Here is an 18707-nt window from a genome sequence, read left to right on the forward strand (position 1 = left end):
ATAAAGATAGAAAGATAGTTTGAGCGTAAATAAATAGGCATAACAGACAGATAGAAAGATAGAAAGAATACTAGAAAGATAGAAATATAGTTTGAGCGTAAATAAATAGACTATTAGACAGATAGAAAGATAGATAGATAGTTTGAGCGTAAATAAATAACAGAAAGATAGAAAGATAGAAATAATATTATAAAGATAGAAAGATAGTTTGAGCGTTAATAAATAGACATAATAGACAGATAAAAAGATAGAAAGATAAAAAGATAGTTTGAGTGTAAATAAGTAGATTATACACCAGTAAAGGTGGAACACTAAGAAAGGCCGGATCTAGAAAGTTTATAAAACTTGAAGAAGTGAGGGGGGTGAGGAAGTTATAATACAATTCAATTTTTCCTAAGATTTCACACGATCAAGATCCAATATAATGATCAGGTTGGTTGGTCAAATAATCTCTAATAATTAATTTGAATCTTAAATAAATTATTAAATTAAATAAGTTAGTTAAATAAATTATAATTTTTTTTTAAAAAGTGACAGTTTTTTATTTTAGGATTGAAAAGGGGTTGTAAAAGATTTAAAGTGTAAAGTTTAAGGTTTAAATATCGTGTAAAGTGTAAAGTTTAAAGTTTTGAAGATGTTGTAAAGTATAAAGTTTAAGTTTGAAGAGATGTAAAGTTTTAGTGTAAAGTTTAAGTTTGAAGAGATGTAAAGTTTTAGTGTAAAGTTAAGTTTGAAGAGGTGTAAAGTTTAAAACATAAAGTTTTAGTTTGAAGAGAGGTAAAGTGTAAAGTGTAAAGTTAAGTTTGAAGAGAGGTAAAGTTTAAAACAAAAAGTTTATGCTTAAAGAGATGTAAAGTATTAAGTGTAATGTTTAGGTTTGAAGAGATGTAAAGTTTTAACTGTAAAGTTTAAGCTTGAAGAGATGTAAAGTTTTAAGTGTAAAATTTAAGTTTGAAGAGATGTAAAGTTTTAACTGTAAAGTTTAAGTCTGAAGAAATGTAAAGTTAAAGTGTAAAATTTAAGTTTGAAGAGATGTAAAGTTTTAGTGTAAAGTTAAGTTTGAAGAGGTGTAAAGTTTAAAACGTAAAGTTTAAGTTTGACATAACCTACCAGAATTCCCACTTTTCTTGATACAGAACCTTTCGCTGGTATCAATTTCCAAGTTGTTAAGTACACGGGATAAAATATAAATCTTAAAATTGAATCCTACTTTTAAAAAGAGACAAATTTAAATTTTGCTAGATGATCGTTGAATAAAAAAAATGTAAAATTTGTTTTACAAATTGCGATTAATCTTTAATTTTGATCTAAAGTATCTAATTACTTACTGCCCTGAAATATCCGATAATGTTCTGTTGAACCAGAAACCAGTTTTCAATCAAACTGACACGATACAACAGATCTAGGATTGAATAATAGCTAGTTAGTCTTTTAATTCCATTTAAAGAGACTAGCATAAATTAATTGTGAACATGTGCTCTTTGTGTACATCGTAAAACAAAACAAAAATAATTCGCGGATTTTCACAAAAAATTTCGTGGATTTTCAAAATTTTAAAAAATTTAATGAAGATCGAATTTTGATGGAGACAAATATTTAAAATTTCAATCATTCATAAACCTTCCCTGGGGTCCCTAGATGTCCCACAAAAAATTTGGGCCCGATCGGTTCAGCCGTTTTGACGTTTATTGGATACAAGCAGACAGACAAACAGACAGACAAGCCAAATTTATAAAGAGATATCTGATTAACAACGGTACCCTGTTAGACTTTATCTAAGCAGCACAACAGCTCATTCATCCTTAAAAGGAACCGTTGTGAATCTGACATGGCAATTAGTATTCCTGTTTATCTAGCAGACAGAAAACGATATTTGCATTTTTGTTTCTAAGCATCGAAGTTTTAAGGTTTGCTGTGAATATGATTTTAATGAAAATCAAAAAGTCATGCATATCAGTTTTATTCTGTACATAGTTACACACATTATTCTTTTTTCTCAACATTAAAACAATGAATCATTATTTCATTTACAAAATTGAAATTTGATATGTTTTTAATATTTAGAAAATAACACTTCAGCCAGTTTCGATTAATTTCCATTTTTTAGGAGACTAATCTAAGCCTTTGTGCATTATTATTTAAATTTTTTATTTCATTTTCTAGATTTTATAAATGCAGTACCAAATGTTAACTCCATTCACAGGTATACTGAACAGGCTTGGATTTGTTTTTTTTGGCTTCAATAGGGGCAGGGTCATTTTTATACTGCATAACACTGGAAAACTATGAAATTTTTGATGTTGTAATGGTCAATAAAAATACAATTATTTTGCAGTAAATCATAAACCAGTTTAGAATAATATCTGCAAACTGTAAAGTCTTGTTTAGAAACTGAAACTACAGTAATGGCGAACCAAAATACGTTTGATGAAAGTCGTCATTGTTCTCAATTTCATTTCGCAAAATAATTTGTAATTTTCAATAGTTGAAATTCTGATACATCTCTAAAACGTTCAATTGACACTTTTCTATAAATTCCAGATTACAAAATATTTAGCGACAAATTACATTATTTAGATAATTAGAAGCGTAAGAGAATTCCATTGTTTTATGGGGTTTACTGTATAAATGAATTAAGTCTTTGCCACAAACTCTGATTTCCTAATCCTTATATCTTTGCAACCCAATGTCGTATACCTTAGATATTTTAAACTATGAACTTTGTTGGATCAAATAAACTATAAGTTTAAAATATTAAAGGATTACACCATTAAGTTGCAAGATAAAATGTTTCAAAATTTTGAGTTTTTTAAAAATATTATGGCATATCTACATAAATAGTTTACTTTCTTTGAATATTAAACACTTTATCATTATTATAAATGCCACTGTTTAATATAAGTCCCTTTTAGAGGATAAATAAAGAAATATTTACTTCTAAACCTTGAACCCTTGAAATAAAAACCTTGTTGACTAAAGATCATGGCTGGAAATTGCACTGTTTCCGTTCTTGTTGAAAACAACAATATTTTACTCAAAATTGAAAAAATATTAAAGTTGTTAGAACNTTAAAAGAAAATTGTACACGAAATTAAAGGTAACTGAGTTCTTGCCTCACACCCAATATTTTGGTCACCAAAATCGAACAGAATTCATAGTTTAACGCAACTTAAGTCACGTGGATTTAACGGTTCTGTCAATGTTCCAGAAAGCTGTGACTTTCGATTTGACCCATTTAACCCATTTTGACCCATTTGACCCATTAAACATAATCTTTTAGCCTTTTGTTTTGGATACTTTTTTGTTGGCACATACATTTTGAATGAAAAAGTATAGAATAAACAAATCTAAAAGATTGTTGAAATATAGACAAAAATACGTTTGATTTTAAATAGAAGAAACCAAAAGATTATCAAAATTCACCGAAGAACCGAAGATCGGAACTTTTTTGTGAATATTGTTGTCTTTTATGCTTGATCTCGATATCCAGTGTAGGAAATTTTAAATTGGAGGATCAATGCTTGATCCTCCAATTAAAGTTATCCCTTTAAAGTATGGTCATCCCGTCAAATAGAAGATTGTTCTGCCTGATTTATGGGGATCAATGCCTGATCCTTAGATTCACAACAAAAAAGTTTTTCCCGGATCATAATTAAGAGTATGTGAGAATTTTCTCTTTTAGGACTTTTGAGCACCAGTGATGTTTGCATTCAGCATAAAATGAGGAAAACTGAGGTAAAGAAATTCAAAGATTTTGTTAAATTCAAAAAGACAAGATTAAATTATCTAAGTAGGGAAAATTAATTATTATTGTGACTTGAACTCAATAAACGGACTGTACCTTTCTTTATTATTAATTATTATTGTGACTTGAACTCAATAAATGCAGAGTCACTTAAAATTACGACTACAGTCCCTTTAACACAAACTATTCAAAGGAAGAAAATGGCGGATTTGGAGCGTACTCCAACCTGCCAGGATCAAAGACGACCCTTTCACTTGGTTTGGTTTCCAGCAAATCCTGGTGCGGACCTGGGGAAAACATGGCCGACTCTAAAGTAAGCTATACAGACTAGAAAACTAAAATTATTTGTAAAGGATTCTAGTATTACAGATTCAAAGAATTATTCTTATTTGAATTAAAATTGAATTTAAGATTTCAAAGTTTGTTAAAGTAAATTAAAGAAAATAAAACTAAAAAATGCAAATTTCAGAAAAACCAATAATTTTCTACTCCGTTGCAGATTTTTTCCTGTAAAAGTCGATGTTTTGTCATTGTGTAACTACAGTCGTCTTCGCATATATCAATACAATAAAGATGACTTTCGATTCTGTTTGTTTGCGTGTAAACTTTTTATTCGAAAAAAATCAATTGCAAACATCATAACTTAAATAAAAAAGTTGTTTCCTTTCAATGTATCAGATTCCATTTTCATAATGTTTAATTTATTAGATAACTGTTTTATGATTGTTTGACCGTTTATTGTTCTTCATTTTAATACTTGTTTTCCACAACTTGGTTTCAGTTTCAGAATTTCATTATAAAAGCTCTGTACTTTTAAATGGACTGACTGTGTTAAAAACTTTGTAAAAATTTGTGGCATTAATTCGCCAAACTAGTATTTCCAAAATGAAGTCTGTCATTTTTGTGATTTTAAAATATAATTGAAGAAAAAAATCCTGAGCAAAATTTTATATTAAAAGAGAAAACGAAGACGACAATTTTGTTTGTTGAGGGTTCGTGTGTTGGTTTATCCCGCTGGGAAGCTGGAGAAGAGAAGAATAGTTTACTAGGAGACAAGGGAGGAAGTTGGCTCCGGGTACACTCAACAACTAGATCCATGAGGTGGGTTGGTTAGAGTTTGCAGTTGATGATGATCGAGGAGATTTTTTTATTGCCTTTTCAGCGAATTTTTATCCTGCATTTTTACTCACGATTTCATTTTTTACAGGCAAAGCTTCCCCTTATATTTCGCGGATTTGATTAAAAAATGATTAATTTTATGATATTTAAATTGAATAAATTTATTTGTCCCACCGTCTTGTGTTATTATTTGGGGAAATATGTTTTTGCTGTGATCTTTACTTTTTTTGTTTAAAAATTTGTTTCAAAATTCCGGCATAGGAGGAGTGGGACCCGTATAAGGAAGGAAAAAATACATTTTTTACTGTCCAAGGAAATGAAATACACCAATTGTGCAGTGTACACAGACCCATTTCACTTACATAGTTAATTTTCAATAGACTGGTAAAACTATTTACTCTATAACAAAATCAATAACACATACTTGAAGGATGTCTTTATAATTCAAAACATAGTATTAAAATAATAGAAATAGAAAGAATGACTTTTTCGTTTCAAGATTTTGATTAGAAACTCTAATTCTTTCTGTTTCAGGAATCTGTTTCAAAGTCGGAATGAGAAATTGAGAAATAATTGTCAAACCAGTGATATTTCTTCACATGAAGGTTTTTCATTTTATTATTCCCAACACTTAAACTTTGACTGATTATTTCCAACACTTAAACTTTGACTGATTATTTCCAACACTTAAACTTTGACTGATTATTTCCAACACTTAAACTTTGACTGATTATTTCCAACACTTAAACTTTGACTGATTATTTCCAACACTTAAACTTTGACTGATTATTTCCAACACTTAAACTTTGACTGATTATTCCCAACACTTAAACTTTGACTGATTATTCCCAACACTTAAACTTTGACTGATTATTTCCAACACTTAAACTTTGACTGATTATTCCCAACACTTAAACTTTGACTGATTATTTCCAACACTTAAACTTTGACTTACTTATTATTCCCAAGTCACTTAAAGGTTTGGAATTATTTAACTACTTATTTGCTTAAACTTTGACTGATTATTTCCAACACTTAAACTTTGACTTACTTATTATTCCCAAGTCACTTAAAGGTTTGGAATTATTTAACTACTTATTTGAATATTTTCCTCTAAATGTTTGGTATAAACTCTGGCAAAGTCAGCCTACAACTCATTGTATTTTTCAGGAAGTTTTAAAAAATTCCGAATGCAAAATTTAATTTCTTTCCGGTACCAATTATCAACAATATTAGGATATTTGTTGACAGATTTCAATTAAATAAAAAAAATTGTCTCTGAACAAAATCATCAAAGTCTCTGTAGTTATAAAGCAAAAAAATACATTTTTGAAATGGTAGGACTAGGGTTATTTTGTGATAATTGATCATGGAAAATGCTGCTAAAATAAGGTTGCCAAATGAATGCTGCAAACTATTTCAAATGTCAAAGACGACTTTCAAGTCTAATCCCTTTATATTAACTACAGGGTTACCCACAAAGGATGAAACTTCAAAGACGACTGTTCGGAATGTAAACTGTGTGTTTCTTTATTCCCTGCAATTATAAACTTTTTTCTTTCTTTGCCAAATCAAATTGGATAATCACATTGAAGACAGAAGATTTATTTTTAGCTTGCGATCTTATCTATATATAAATTTGGCTTGTCTGTCTGTTTGTCAGTTTGTCTGGGCGTTTTTTTTGTTTGTATCCAATAAACGTCAAAATGGCTGAACCGATCGGGCCCAAATTTTTGTGGGACATCACGTGACCACAGGGAAGGTTTATGAATTATAAAAATTTAAAAAAATGTGTTTAAATGGTTTTTAATTTTGTAAAAAAAATTTAAATTCTTGAAAATCCGCGAATTTTTTTTAAAAATCCGCGAATTTTTTTTAAAAATCCGCAAAATTTTTTTCTTCTTTGTTTCAAAATGTAAACAAAAAGAACATGTTCACAATTTAAATAGAAGATGGGCGCGAAGCCTAGTAATTTGAAATTTCACTTATTTTTCTTTTTGACCAAAAATTTTGTTTTAGTTGATTTTCAAAAAAACTGCAATTTCCTTTTGTAAAGTCAATTTTGTAAACATTGCATGTTTACAAAACAGGGAACATTCTTTATGAACTTTCTAGACACCGAACTACAGAAAATTCAAGGAAAAGACATTAAACAATCCTAGATTATTCACGGGAAATAGCAACAAATTTATCCACTTTTAACAGCATTTCTACAAATTACAAAAAAGCTCCACAATTTTTAACAATGATAAAATTAACAACTATCTTAATTTTAGATTAATAACAAATTAACAATACAGACAAAACACTAAATGTTGTCTTTTCAAGATTTAGGGGTTTTTCGTTCACAATAATCATGAGGAAGAGGCCCAAAGAATTTACGCGCATGCTCTCTTTCTGTCTTGTAACTCAATATCTTTCTAACTTGTAAGGAAAAAGGAATCAGTGCTAATCAATAATCAATTCAATCTTTAAACTTTTAAAGTAAATTTTACTCTGAAAACCGTGTTGTTTGCTTTCTGATTTAAAGAAAAAAATAACGAAATTTCTGTTCAAAACCAAAATAAATGAAAAAAGAAAACATGTCAAATTGTAGATATTTTTATTGTATTCCCTAACTCTAATATATTCCACATAGTCCTGCTGTATCCCCTAACTCTAATATATTCCATATAGTCCTGCTGTATCCCCTAACTCTAATATATTCCAGATAGTCCCCTAACTCTAATATATTCCATATAGTCCTGCTGTATCCCCTAACGCTAATATATTCCAGATGGTCCCGTTGTATCCCCTAACTCTACTATATTCCAGATAGTCCCGTTGTATCCCCTAACTCTAATATATTCCATATAGTCCTGCTGTATCCCCTAACTCTAATATATTCCATATAGTGCTGCTGTATCCCCTAACTCTACTATATTCCAGATAGTCCCGTTGTATCCCCTAACTCTAATGTACCGCAAGCCTGGACCAACTTTACTAACGCAATTACACAAACAGAGGTAAACAATAAACAAAAAGAATCGTAAACACACTTTCGGGGATCTTTAAGATCTCATTTTCTACTTTATCCCAGGCATAAAAAATAAGCCAATTTCCGAATTTCCGAATTTTAAAAATTTAAGCCGTGGCTCAAATTTTTTGATTTCGGACTCAGTGCGTTTTTTGTCGTCTTTATTATTCCTCTAAATATGAAATTTTGCGAAAGGATTTTTTAAGTTAAAACTGAACCATTTTTAAAAGTTTACTTAACATTTTTAAAGATGTTAATAAAACAGCAATTAATTGCAAATTCAAAAATCCAAACCCATCAATGAGGAATAGCTAAGATGACATATGTATCTTTACATTTCTGGTTCTCACTATATATATGGATTTAAAAAAACATACCCCAAAGGATTCAATGATATTCCCAATTGAATCCCGATTGAATCCCGATTGAATCCCGATTGAATTGGGAATGTTAAACCAGATTTTCCTAAACCATTGCTAATTCTTTTAGATACAAACAGTGCTAGGAGAAACCTGCAGGGAAGCAAAGAAGAAGAAAAGAGTTTCAATTCTAGAAAGGAAATAAAACTTAAGAAAGGAAATAATCTTTAGAAAGGAAGTAAAACTTTAGACAGGAAATAAAACTTTATAATGGAAAAAAACTTTAGAAAGGGAATAAAACTTTAGAAAGTGAATACAACTTTATAATGGAAAAAAACTTTAGAAAGGGAATAAAACTTTAGAAAGTGAATACAACTTTAGAAAGGAAATAAAACTATAGCAAGGAAATAAAACTTTAGAAAGGAAATAATCTTTAGAAAGAAAATAAGACTTTAGAATGGAAATAATCTTTAGAAAGGAAATAAAACTTTAGAATGGAAATAATCTTTAGAAAAGAAAAAAAACTTTAGAATGTAAATAATCTTTAGAAAGGAAATAAACTTTATAATGGAAATAAAATGTAGAAAGGGAATAAAACTTTAGACAGGGAATAAAACTTTATAGAGGATTTAAACCATGAGAAATTAAATAAGAAAGTAAATAAAGTAAATAAATAAATAGAAAGTAAATAAAACATTACTAAAGAGGGAGTAAAACTTTCTTAATTATCAGAAAGGAAAAACATTAGTAATTAAATAATTATTAAAAGGAAATTACAAATCAGTTGAAAAGAAAAAAATCAATAGTAAGGAAATAAGCCAGTAGAGATTAAATGAATCAATAGAAAATAAATATGTCATTAGAGATTAAAAAAAAACAATAGAAAGGAAATAAGCCATTAGAGATTAAATAAATCAAAAGAAAGGAAAAAAATCAATGAAAGAAAATAGTTCATTAGAGATTGAATAAATCAATAGAAAGGAAATAAAATCAATGAAAGGAAATAATTCATCAGAGATTGAATTAATGAATAGTAAGGAAAACAATCAATATAAAGGAAATACAAAGTAAGGAAGGAAATAAGTTATTAGAAAGGAAATAAATCAACAGAAAGGAAATAAAAAGTTTGAAAGTAAATAAATCAACAGAAAGGAAATAAATTGCTTAAGTAGAAATAAGTGTTGGAAAGGAAATAAATCAACAGAAAGAAAATAAAATGTTAGAAAGAAAAAAAACAATTAGAGAGTAAACAGATGAAGAGAAAGGACATAATTATAAAGGAAATGATTGAATCAATAGAAAGGAAAAAAACTTATTGGAATAGAAAGGAAAAAAACTTATTGGAATAGAAAGGAAAAAAACTTATTGGAATAGAAAGGAAAAAAACTTATTGGAATAGAAAGGAAAAAAACTTATTGGAATAGAAAGGAAAAAAACTTATTGGAATAGAAAGGAAAAAAACTTATTGGAATAGAAAGTTAAGTCATCAAAAATAAAGTAAAATTTTATAAAGAAAACAAATTATTAGAAATGAAGTAAACATTTAAAAACTAAAGACAGGACACTTTCATTTTCAATCAATTTGGCTGCACTGTACTGCACTGCACTGCACTGCACTGTACTGTACTGCACTGTACTGCACTGTACTGCATTGTAATCAAACTTTGTTGCAACTTTCAGCGAGAAAAAACAAGAATATGTCTCATTTACCCTTTAGCACACACAAAGGTTTAAAATGTATCTTGAACATGTATTGCAATTGTGTTTGATTACAACTGAATTGAATGCAATCAGTACGAGTGCAATGTTACCAATTCAATTCAACTAAGTTGCAATCAAACACGATTGCAATCAGTATGATTGAAATCTTACTCATTGCAATTGTGTTTGATTGCAACTGAGTTGAATGCAACCAAGTTTGATTTCACTTGAACCGGCTCAACAAATCAAAAATAAAAGAAAATAAAAAATAAAAAAGGAAAAAAGGAAGAAAAAAAAATCTATAAAAGCAACGAATCTTTAAAAAGGAAATAAACATTGGGAAATAAAATGGTAAAATTATTCAAAATTTACTATTTATTTTGAGAAGTGCTAAAATTTAGTTAATCTATAATATAAAGAAAGTGGGTAAATAATAACATAATTTATTAAATAATTGAAAATTCTAGATTTATTAAGTTTTGAAAGTTTTATTTTTAGTAATGAAGAAACGGATTACAGACTAAGCAGTGATCCAATATCTCATTTACAGGTTTTTAAACTTAGTAACATGATCCATCTAGGGTACTTTTGTTAATCGGATCCATCTAGGGTACTCTTGTTAATCGGATCCATTTAGGGTACTCTTGTTAATCGGATCCATCTAGGGTACTCTTGTTAATCGGAACCATCTAGGGTACTCTTGTTAATCGGATCTATCTAGGTTAGTTTTGTTAATCGGATCCATCTAGGGTACTTTTGTTAATCGGATCCATCTAGGGTACTTTTGTTAATCGGATCCATCTAGGGTACTCTTGTTAATCGGATCCGAGTAAAATCCGAAATTTATGTATTGTAATGATAATGTAATTGAATTATTTACGGGTTGAGTGGAATAATGTAACTAAGTAAATTTACATGGGCTCTGTGGTCTTAGGCATCAAGCGTTTTCAACAGGGGGGATGATAGTTCTCTACCTGTGTGCTCAGTTAGCTGTACTGTACACTTACAACTGTTTACTAATAATGATATACTATAGGTTAGGCCAGAATCAACTTATAATAAACAAATATGCAGTACGCTCTCGGTATAGTTTATGGCCTTTAAAATTAGTAATGGATTAGCGTACATCATCACTCTATACACTATAACCTCGTTGATTAACGTACATCATCACTCTATACACTATACCCTCGTTGGTTTTCAACCATTTTCTTCTCTTTGACGCCCACAGATTCAGCCCGCCCTATACCCACGTTCACTTTTCGCTAAACCTCCCTTTAACACCGGTTATGAACGGTTTAGAAAATTAAACTTGGTCTTTTGTAAACCAGTTGATCTACTATATAGCATTTATGATTTTAAATCTATATTTCTATCAGGATGGTCCATTGAAATCTGTATTTCTATCAGGATGTTCCATTTATGATTCTAAATCTATATTTCTATCAGGATGTTCCATTGAAATCTGCTTTGAAACCAACCAAATATGATAATGATTTATTAATAGGTTAGTTGTTTACAATGTTTTGTAAATGTTAATTCTAAATATTGATAAAAAAAATAATGGTACCTTAGATAACAGATTCATGAAGAAAACGAATTATTTGGTGTAAAGCCTTAAAAGATAATTGAGTATCATGGTTTTGCCCCTGTCTTTTATAATACTCAAATAATTATTCCGTAATCCTGTGTTTTTGTCAATTGATTATAAAAAACCATTTAAACCATTTAGGGCTAAACTGAAGAAATAAAACATAGGGTCGGATCCTGCAGTAAGACTGGTATGTTTTGCACTCTTGAAGTATTGTCTATAATCTTGAATGTTTCAATCAATAATTGGAAAAACGTACCAGAAAACCACGATTTGTCATCGTTTTATCCTCAAGATAATATTTTCAATGCTTATTTCCCCTGATATCCTACCAATTTTAGAGCTTTGAAGAATAATACTTTATGTCTGCCAATGACCTGTAGAATCCGACATTATAGTTCATTTGTTCAGTTTAGTAATTGTGTTTTAAGAGCAATTGTTAGAAAATTGGGAATACGGAATTATTAGATGAGAATTTACATAGTAATACAGGGGCAAAACTCAAATACTCAATTATCTTTTAGGATGTACGCCAATTATTACGTTCTCTTCGTAAATATTTTACATAAGGTACCCAGGAGAACCCTGAAACGTTAGATTTTTGTACAAATAAATTTATCTTAAAACCTATACATTTTACTAGTGTCCGCTAAAGTTGAAAAGGCGAAATTAGGACTGGTAAATTACACAAATTTTTAAATTGCAATAATAAAAATGATAAATTTTGGTTCAGAACTTATCATAAATTCATATTTCAATAAAAATGATATATTTTGGTTCAGAACTTATCATAAATTCATATTTCAATAAAAATGATATATCTTGGTTCAGAACTTATCATAAATTCATATTTCAATAAAAATGATATATTTTGGTTCAGAACTTATCATAAATTCATATTTCAATAAAAATGATATATTTTGGTTCAGAACTTATCATAAATTCATATTTCAATAAAAATGATAAATTTTGGTTCAGAACTTATCATAAATTCATATTTCAATAAAAATGATATATTTTGGTTCAGAACTTATCATAAATTCATATTTCAATAAAAAATGATATATTTTGGTTCAGAACTTATCATAAATTTATATTTCAATAAAAATGATAAATTTTGGTTCAGAACTTATCATAAATTCATATTTCAATAAAAATGATAAGTTTTGGTTTAGAACTTACCACATACATTCATATTTCAATAAAAATGATAAATTTTGGTTCAGAACTTATCATAAATTCATATTTCAATAAAAATGATAAGTTTTGGTTTAGAACTTACCACATAAATTCATATTTCAATAAAAATGATAAATTTTTGGTTTAGAACTTACCACATACATTCATATTTCAATAAAAATGATAAATTTTGGTTCAGAACTTATCATAAATTCATATTTCAATAAAAATGTTTAGACATCACTAATGGGCAGAACAATGGAAAGTTGAATATTAGAGAAAACCCTTTACAACTATTTTCAGATAATTCAGGTATAATTGAAAATAAAATAACAATAACAATAACAATAACAATAACAATAACAATAACAATAACAATAACAATAACAATAAAAAAATTACAAAAAATGTAAAAAATAAAATAGAATATGATAAATATAGTAAATGAAAGATAATATAAAATATAAATAACAAAATTATTTCGTTATTCAAAAATTGTCATAAGCATAACTAATAAGCAAGCATGTATGTGAAAAAAATTATGTTTTGATTTCCTGTAAAGTTAGAAAACATGTGGCCTTGTGAACGAAAGTATCAAAGAACCATATTAAAAAAAATATTTATGTAAGTATTGACATTAAAAACTGAAAAATTTAAATGTCGTCTTCATATTCCAGAGTTTTATTGGTCCCAAGGTATATACTCACTTTATTACTATTAATATAGGTTATAATGATGATGATTGTGGGATAAGTTTTGAAGTCCCAAACCTGGCACTCTCCTCCTCCCTTTCTGCTTCAGAACACCTTAAACATCAGTTCTCTCCCTGCTGCTGGGTAATTATACTTCTTCAGAACACATTAAACATCAGTTCTCTCCCTGCTGCTGGGTAATTATACTTCTTCAGAACACATTAAACATAAGTTCTCCCCCTGCTGCTGGGTAATTATACTTCTTCAGAACACATTAAACATCAGTTCTCCCCCTGCTGCTGGGTAATTATACTTCTTCAGAACATATTAAACATCAGTTCTCTCCCTGCTGCTGGGTAATTATACTTCTTTAATTTAGAACACATTAAACATCAGTTCTCCCCCTGCTGCTGGGTAATTATACTTCTTCAGAACATATTAAACATCAGTTCTCATCAGTTCTCCCCCTGCTGCTGGGTAATTATACTTCTTCAGAACACATTAAACATCAGTTCTCTCCCTGCTGCTGGGTAATTATACTTCTTCAGAACATATTAAACATCAGTTCTCATCAGTTCTCCCCCTGCTGCTGGGTAATTATACTTCTTCAGAACACATTAAACATAAGTTCTCCCCCTGCTGCTGGGTAATTATACTTCTTCAGAACACATTAAACATCAGTTCTCCCCCTGCTGCTGGGTAATTATACTTCTTTAATTTAGAACACATTAAACATCAGTTCTCCCCCTGCTGCTGGGTAATTATACTTGTTCAGAACACATTAAACATCAGTTCTCCCCCTGCTGCTGGGTAATTATACTTCTTCAGACATTTAAAAATTGAAAGACGACCTTTCAAAACTTTTTCAAATTAAGTACTGTCGATGCAAAGCATGTATAAATCATATGGTAGGGCGGGCCGGGACGATCCCTTCTCCATTATATTACATACTCCTTGGTAATTATACACGTATACAACATTATTAAAGGGAGTGTTCGAGAAATATTAAAGGCTGAATCTTAATCGATATTGGATTTGATCGATGCTACTTATTTTAAAGTTATCCCTATTGTCCAGGGGAGGAAATAGTGTAGAACGCATATTGCTAATAGCGGAGAGTCCGTTTACATTTACTGATTATACCAATCAACTCGTTATAATCAGTCAAATATATTTTTAAATGAAAATTTAAACATCATAATAGTTTATTTTGGTGATTCAAATATCATAATGTTTTTATGAGGAGTTTAACTTTTGAAAATATTCAATCCAAATTCTAGGATTTTTGACATGTGAAGGCGACATCTCAACTATTTAATCGTTCTCATCTATTCTTTTCTACTTTAGAGAGAACAAATCTTTATGTTACTCCATTTTAGAGAGAACAAATCTTTATGTTACTCCATTTTAGAGAGAAAAAATCTTTATGTTATTCCATTTTAGAGAGAACAAATCTTTATGTTACTCCATTTTAGAGAGAACAAATCTTTATATTACTACATTTTAGGGAAAACAAATCTTTATGTTACTCCATTTTACAGAGAATAAATCTTTATGTTACTCCATTTTAAAGAGAACAAATGTTTATGTTACTCCATTTTAGCAGTCTGATATTTCTGCGAAATCACAACTACTTAAAAAAAATATTTTTTCTGTTGACACTATTTACGAGTTTTATATTATAATATTAAATTCATTAAGGAAACTAATAAAAAATAATATAAAATATAATTTGTTTAAAAAATTATCTTTATTATGAATCTTAATACAAAGAGATACAGACTGCTATGAAAAGTTGTAATTTTCAAGATATTTAAGTGTCACTACCTCTATCATACAGTGATAACCAGAAAACTCTGAAATAGGAAGACGACTTTTAGAATCAAATTAGAACTTTAAAAGTCTAATTAGCATGAGACAACTCAATTGTGCAGTGTAAACAGACCTATTTCACCAAATTAGTGATTTGATAAGTGTTTAATCAAACTATTTACTTTGAAACAACATCAAATTTATTAACGTAATACTAGATAATGCCGTCTTCCTATTCCATTGTTTTATGGTTATCACTGTATATTTTTGTAACCTAAGACATGTGCACTTTATGAATCTATGTAAGAAAATTTCTTGAAAAAAAACCTGGAAATAAAAACTTTGGTAAAAATTCCCAATTTTCTGAAGTCCTTGGACAAAATGCACTGCAAATCTGCAAATATAATAATATGGGGGCTGCAAATATAATAATATGGGGGCTGCAAATATAATAATATGGGGCTGCAAATATAATAATATGGGGGCTGCAAATAAAATCTCAGGAAATAAGATCTCAGGATTTAAAGTCATGAAGAAAATAAATCCGAAGGAAAAAAAAACAAAAAATCAAGAAAAAAAGTTTTGTAAATATAAGGTCAAATCTGAGACGTCTCTTAAAAAAAGGACTTTTCTTCTATGCATCTGCATATTGAATATAGCCCGAGGTGATTTTGATATCAAGACCCTTTTTTACCGAACTTAATACCCTAAAATTTTAACATTTTACTTTTCCTGTGATTTCTATTTTTATATTTTCTTAGAATTGGGGGGAAATATTCCCACAACCTCTATTTTTGGAGGTTTTAAAATATTTTCTCCTGAATCGCTTGTTTTTGTACGAATCTGATTTTGTAATCTGTAATTGTTGCAATTGGTACATTTCTGAAAAATGTACAGGGTGTCCCCAAAAAATGTTCTTTTACACATTGTATTTGTAGCCTTACCCATGGATCCTTTCTTAAAACAAAAAAAAAGAAAGCGATAAAATCACGGTTTTTTGGTTCACTTTACTTTATATCGTTTTTTTTTGGTGTTAACCCTCGATCCCGCTTCCACTTCCGAGTCCACTTCCGCTTTCACTTCCGCTTCCACTTCCGCTTTATTTATGGTTCGTTTTAATTAGTTTTATCTTATATTTATAATGTTTGTATTAGGATGATGACCACCGAAGGATAGATAATGAAGTGTACTGCAGTGACGCAAGCAATGATACATCGGAGTAAGTAAACCTGTTCCCTGAAGTAAACAAACTGTGTACTGCAGATTTGAGTCTATACGATTATTTTGAATAAACGTATGAGATTTAATACGTGAATTGATTTTTTGACACAAACAAACAAAATTTTTTTAATCTTTGATATTTTAACCTTAGATTGTTAAGATCCAACAGATTTCGTACTTTGAAAGTTTGAAAGATCGACGGCAAAGATATTGGAATTGGAAATCAGAGTTTGTGAAAAAGACTCAATTCCTTTGTCCTGATAATCGTTTAGGGTTTTTAATTTACTCATAAATTCGAAAATATAGCAAAATCTGTGAAAATAAATTCATGCGTACTATTGGTATTGCATTTTTTTTACTTGTTTCTTATGTTCTTTGGCTGTAAACCCTTATCTATTAAACGTGTAAGGTGTAGTCAGGGCAAAGTGTAGGATGGTCACTGGTCAGTGTCACATACATAACGTATTGAATTAAGATATTTCTCAATATTACGAAATGGTTTTATTTATTTTTATTTGTCCTTACTTAGACTGCTTAATAATATGCAATCCAACATTTTTTGTTTGTGTGTAAAAACATAACAAAAAACATTTAGCAATAAAACTTTCTGGTAAAGATTGCTTTGATGAAACTTTTCAATAATTTTATCCTAAGCAAAAGAAAATATAAAGAAAAAACTAGCCAATAACGACCATCATGACCAATAACCTGAGCTATCATGTTTAGAACTGTGAACTATGAGGCTGTGACGAAGGAAATTTCTAAAGCAGATCAAATATTTACAAGTAAGTAAAAATATACAGTCAATCTCACATATAAGAATTCAAAGCAAGAGCGCATGAAATGTCGTCTTGAAATTCATTTTATAATGCACGGCAGCGGATAGCTGCTGAAATTTTCGCAGGGTTGAATTCGATTTATGAAAAAACAAATATCAGTTTTTTGATAGTTTTAACAAACTGTTTTTTATTTTTAACCTAAGCTGTAAATTAAAAGTCCTGAACTATTCAGAACAGTCAACCAGAAAACTGTAGAATTGGAAGACGACATAAAAAAAATACTGAAGTGCATTTGATGTTGATACAAAGAAAATGTCTTTACTAGTTAAATCACTTTTTAAGGGAAATGGGTCTATTTATAATTCCACAACTGCTGTGTTCATTGGACTTTATAAAGTCATAATTTGATTTTAAAAGTCATCCTTTATTCCAGAGTTTTATAGTTTTCACTGTAGTAAACTCGTTTTTTTCCGCAGCATTTGATATTACATAGCTTGAGAATACGACATTATATAAAACTCCTGCTTTGTATTCATATATCTGGGATTCTGCGAAAGTGCCAATTTAAAGGAATTTCAAGTGACCCTTCATTTAGAAAGATGAATAAGTTATCATTGTTTTTTTGAAGGAAATTTGATTATTTTTAATTATAGTTTCTCTACAGAATGAAGGAAATGGTTGTGAATGAAGGGTCACGTGGAATTAAATCAACAGTCCCTTTAAAACGGAGAATAATTAATAATTTTTCTTTCTAATTTTACATTTTTTAGGTTTCCTTATACTTGCAACCCTTCTCTGTGTTATTTATCTCTTCTATTCTCAGAACACTACAGGGGCGTTCCAATTCCATCAATAGTTTAGAATATTTACTCAGGGGCGTTATAGGAATATAAAAAAACTCTAGAATCTTCATACTATTAAGAAAATTTAAAACGTTTTGAATTAATAACTTTAAAAATTAAAACCGTGACTTGGGAAGCTTACAAGCTTACAGTTATATATTTTATATAAAATAATTCAGAATTTTGAAAAAAAAACGTTTTGAAAAAAGGGTTCCATTTAATCGATCAGAGGTCGAGGAACTTTTGTATTGATCATCTGCACCGGATTGTGTATGTACCTTTTGAATCTATGAGGATTCGATTAATCAGAAGCCACAAAAAAAACTGCTATTGGTCAAATTTCTTAAGTGCGTGTCAGCTGTTCTTCACGAATAAAGCATGTAAGCGCTGCACATCAAAAGTTTACATCGTGCGATATCAAATCAAAGCGATGTTGATTAATTAATATAAAAGTTTAAACCTCAGACACGTTAAACAAAGCCATGAATTAAACCACAATAGTTTTTTTGGTACACACTATATACTTTTAATATTTTGAGGTTTTGAAAAATTACTCGATTCTTAATAACAAATGTGATTCAGTGATCTTCTTTATGCATGAAAAAACAATATAAATGATGTAATAAATAGTGATATATCTGCTCAATTAAT

The 18707-nt window shown here is 29.2% G+C and overlaps 1 protein-coding gene across 2 annotated transcripts; it reads left to right on the top strand.

Annotated features, from left to right (window-relative positions):
- The first annotated feature begins 237 nt into the window (after positions 1-237).
- Positions 238-18707, top strand: LOC111704324 (uncharacterized). Of its 2 annotated transcripts, XM_023476546.1 has the most exons (15): positions 238-432; positions 2164-2203; positions 3683-3735; positions 3939-4058; positions 4737-4846; positions 5399-5469; positions 7793-7869; positions 8370-8437; positions 10439-10490; positions 11390-11447; positions 12948-13022; positions 13437-13546; positions 16369-16433; positions 17162-17220; positions 17985-18707. In XM_023476546.1, exons 2-15 carry the CDS (start codon positions 2173-2175, stop codon positions 18068-18070), a joined length of 1035 nt encoding a protein of 344 aa, XP_023332314.1. In that variant the 5' UTR covers positions 238-432; positions 2164-2172; the 3' UTR covers positions 18071-18707. The 2 variants fall into 2 exon arrangements, with proteins under 2 accessions (XP_023332314.1, XP_023332323.1); XM_023476555.1 differs by lacking the exon at positions 2164-2203 and having other exon boundaries at positions 241-432.

The sequence above is a fragment of the Eurytemora carolleeae genome, unplaced genomic scaffold (assembly GCF_000591075.1).
Source record: "Eurytemora carolleeae unplaced genomic scaffold, Eaff_2.0 scaffold127, whole genome shotgun sequence".
In the NCBI taxonomy this organism is placed as follows: domain Eukaryota; kingdom Metazoa; phylum Arthropoda; class Copepoda; order Calanoida; family Temoridae; genus Eurytemora; species Eurytemora carolleeae.

Coding starts and splice junctions, on each gene's coding strand:
- LOC111704324 (XM_023476546.1), top strand. CDS start 2,173: ATGCAGTACCAAATGTTAACTCCATTCACAG. Junction 4,847..5,398: donor TCAACAACTAGATCCATGAG/GTGGGTTGGTTA, acceptor TTTCTGTTTCAG/GAATCTGTTTCAAAGTCGGA. Junction 13,547..16,368: donor AGTTCTCTCCCTGCTGCTGG/GTAATTATACTT, acceptor TGTTTGTATTAG/GATGATGACCACCGAAGGAT.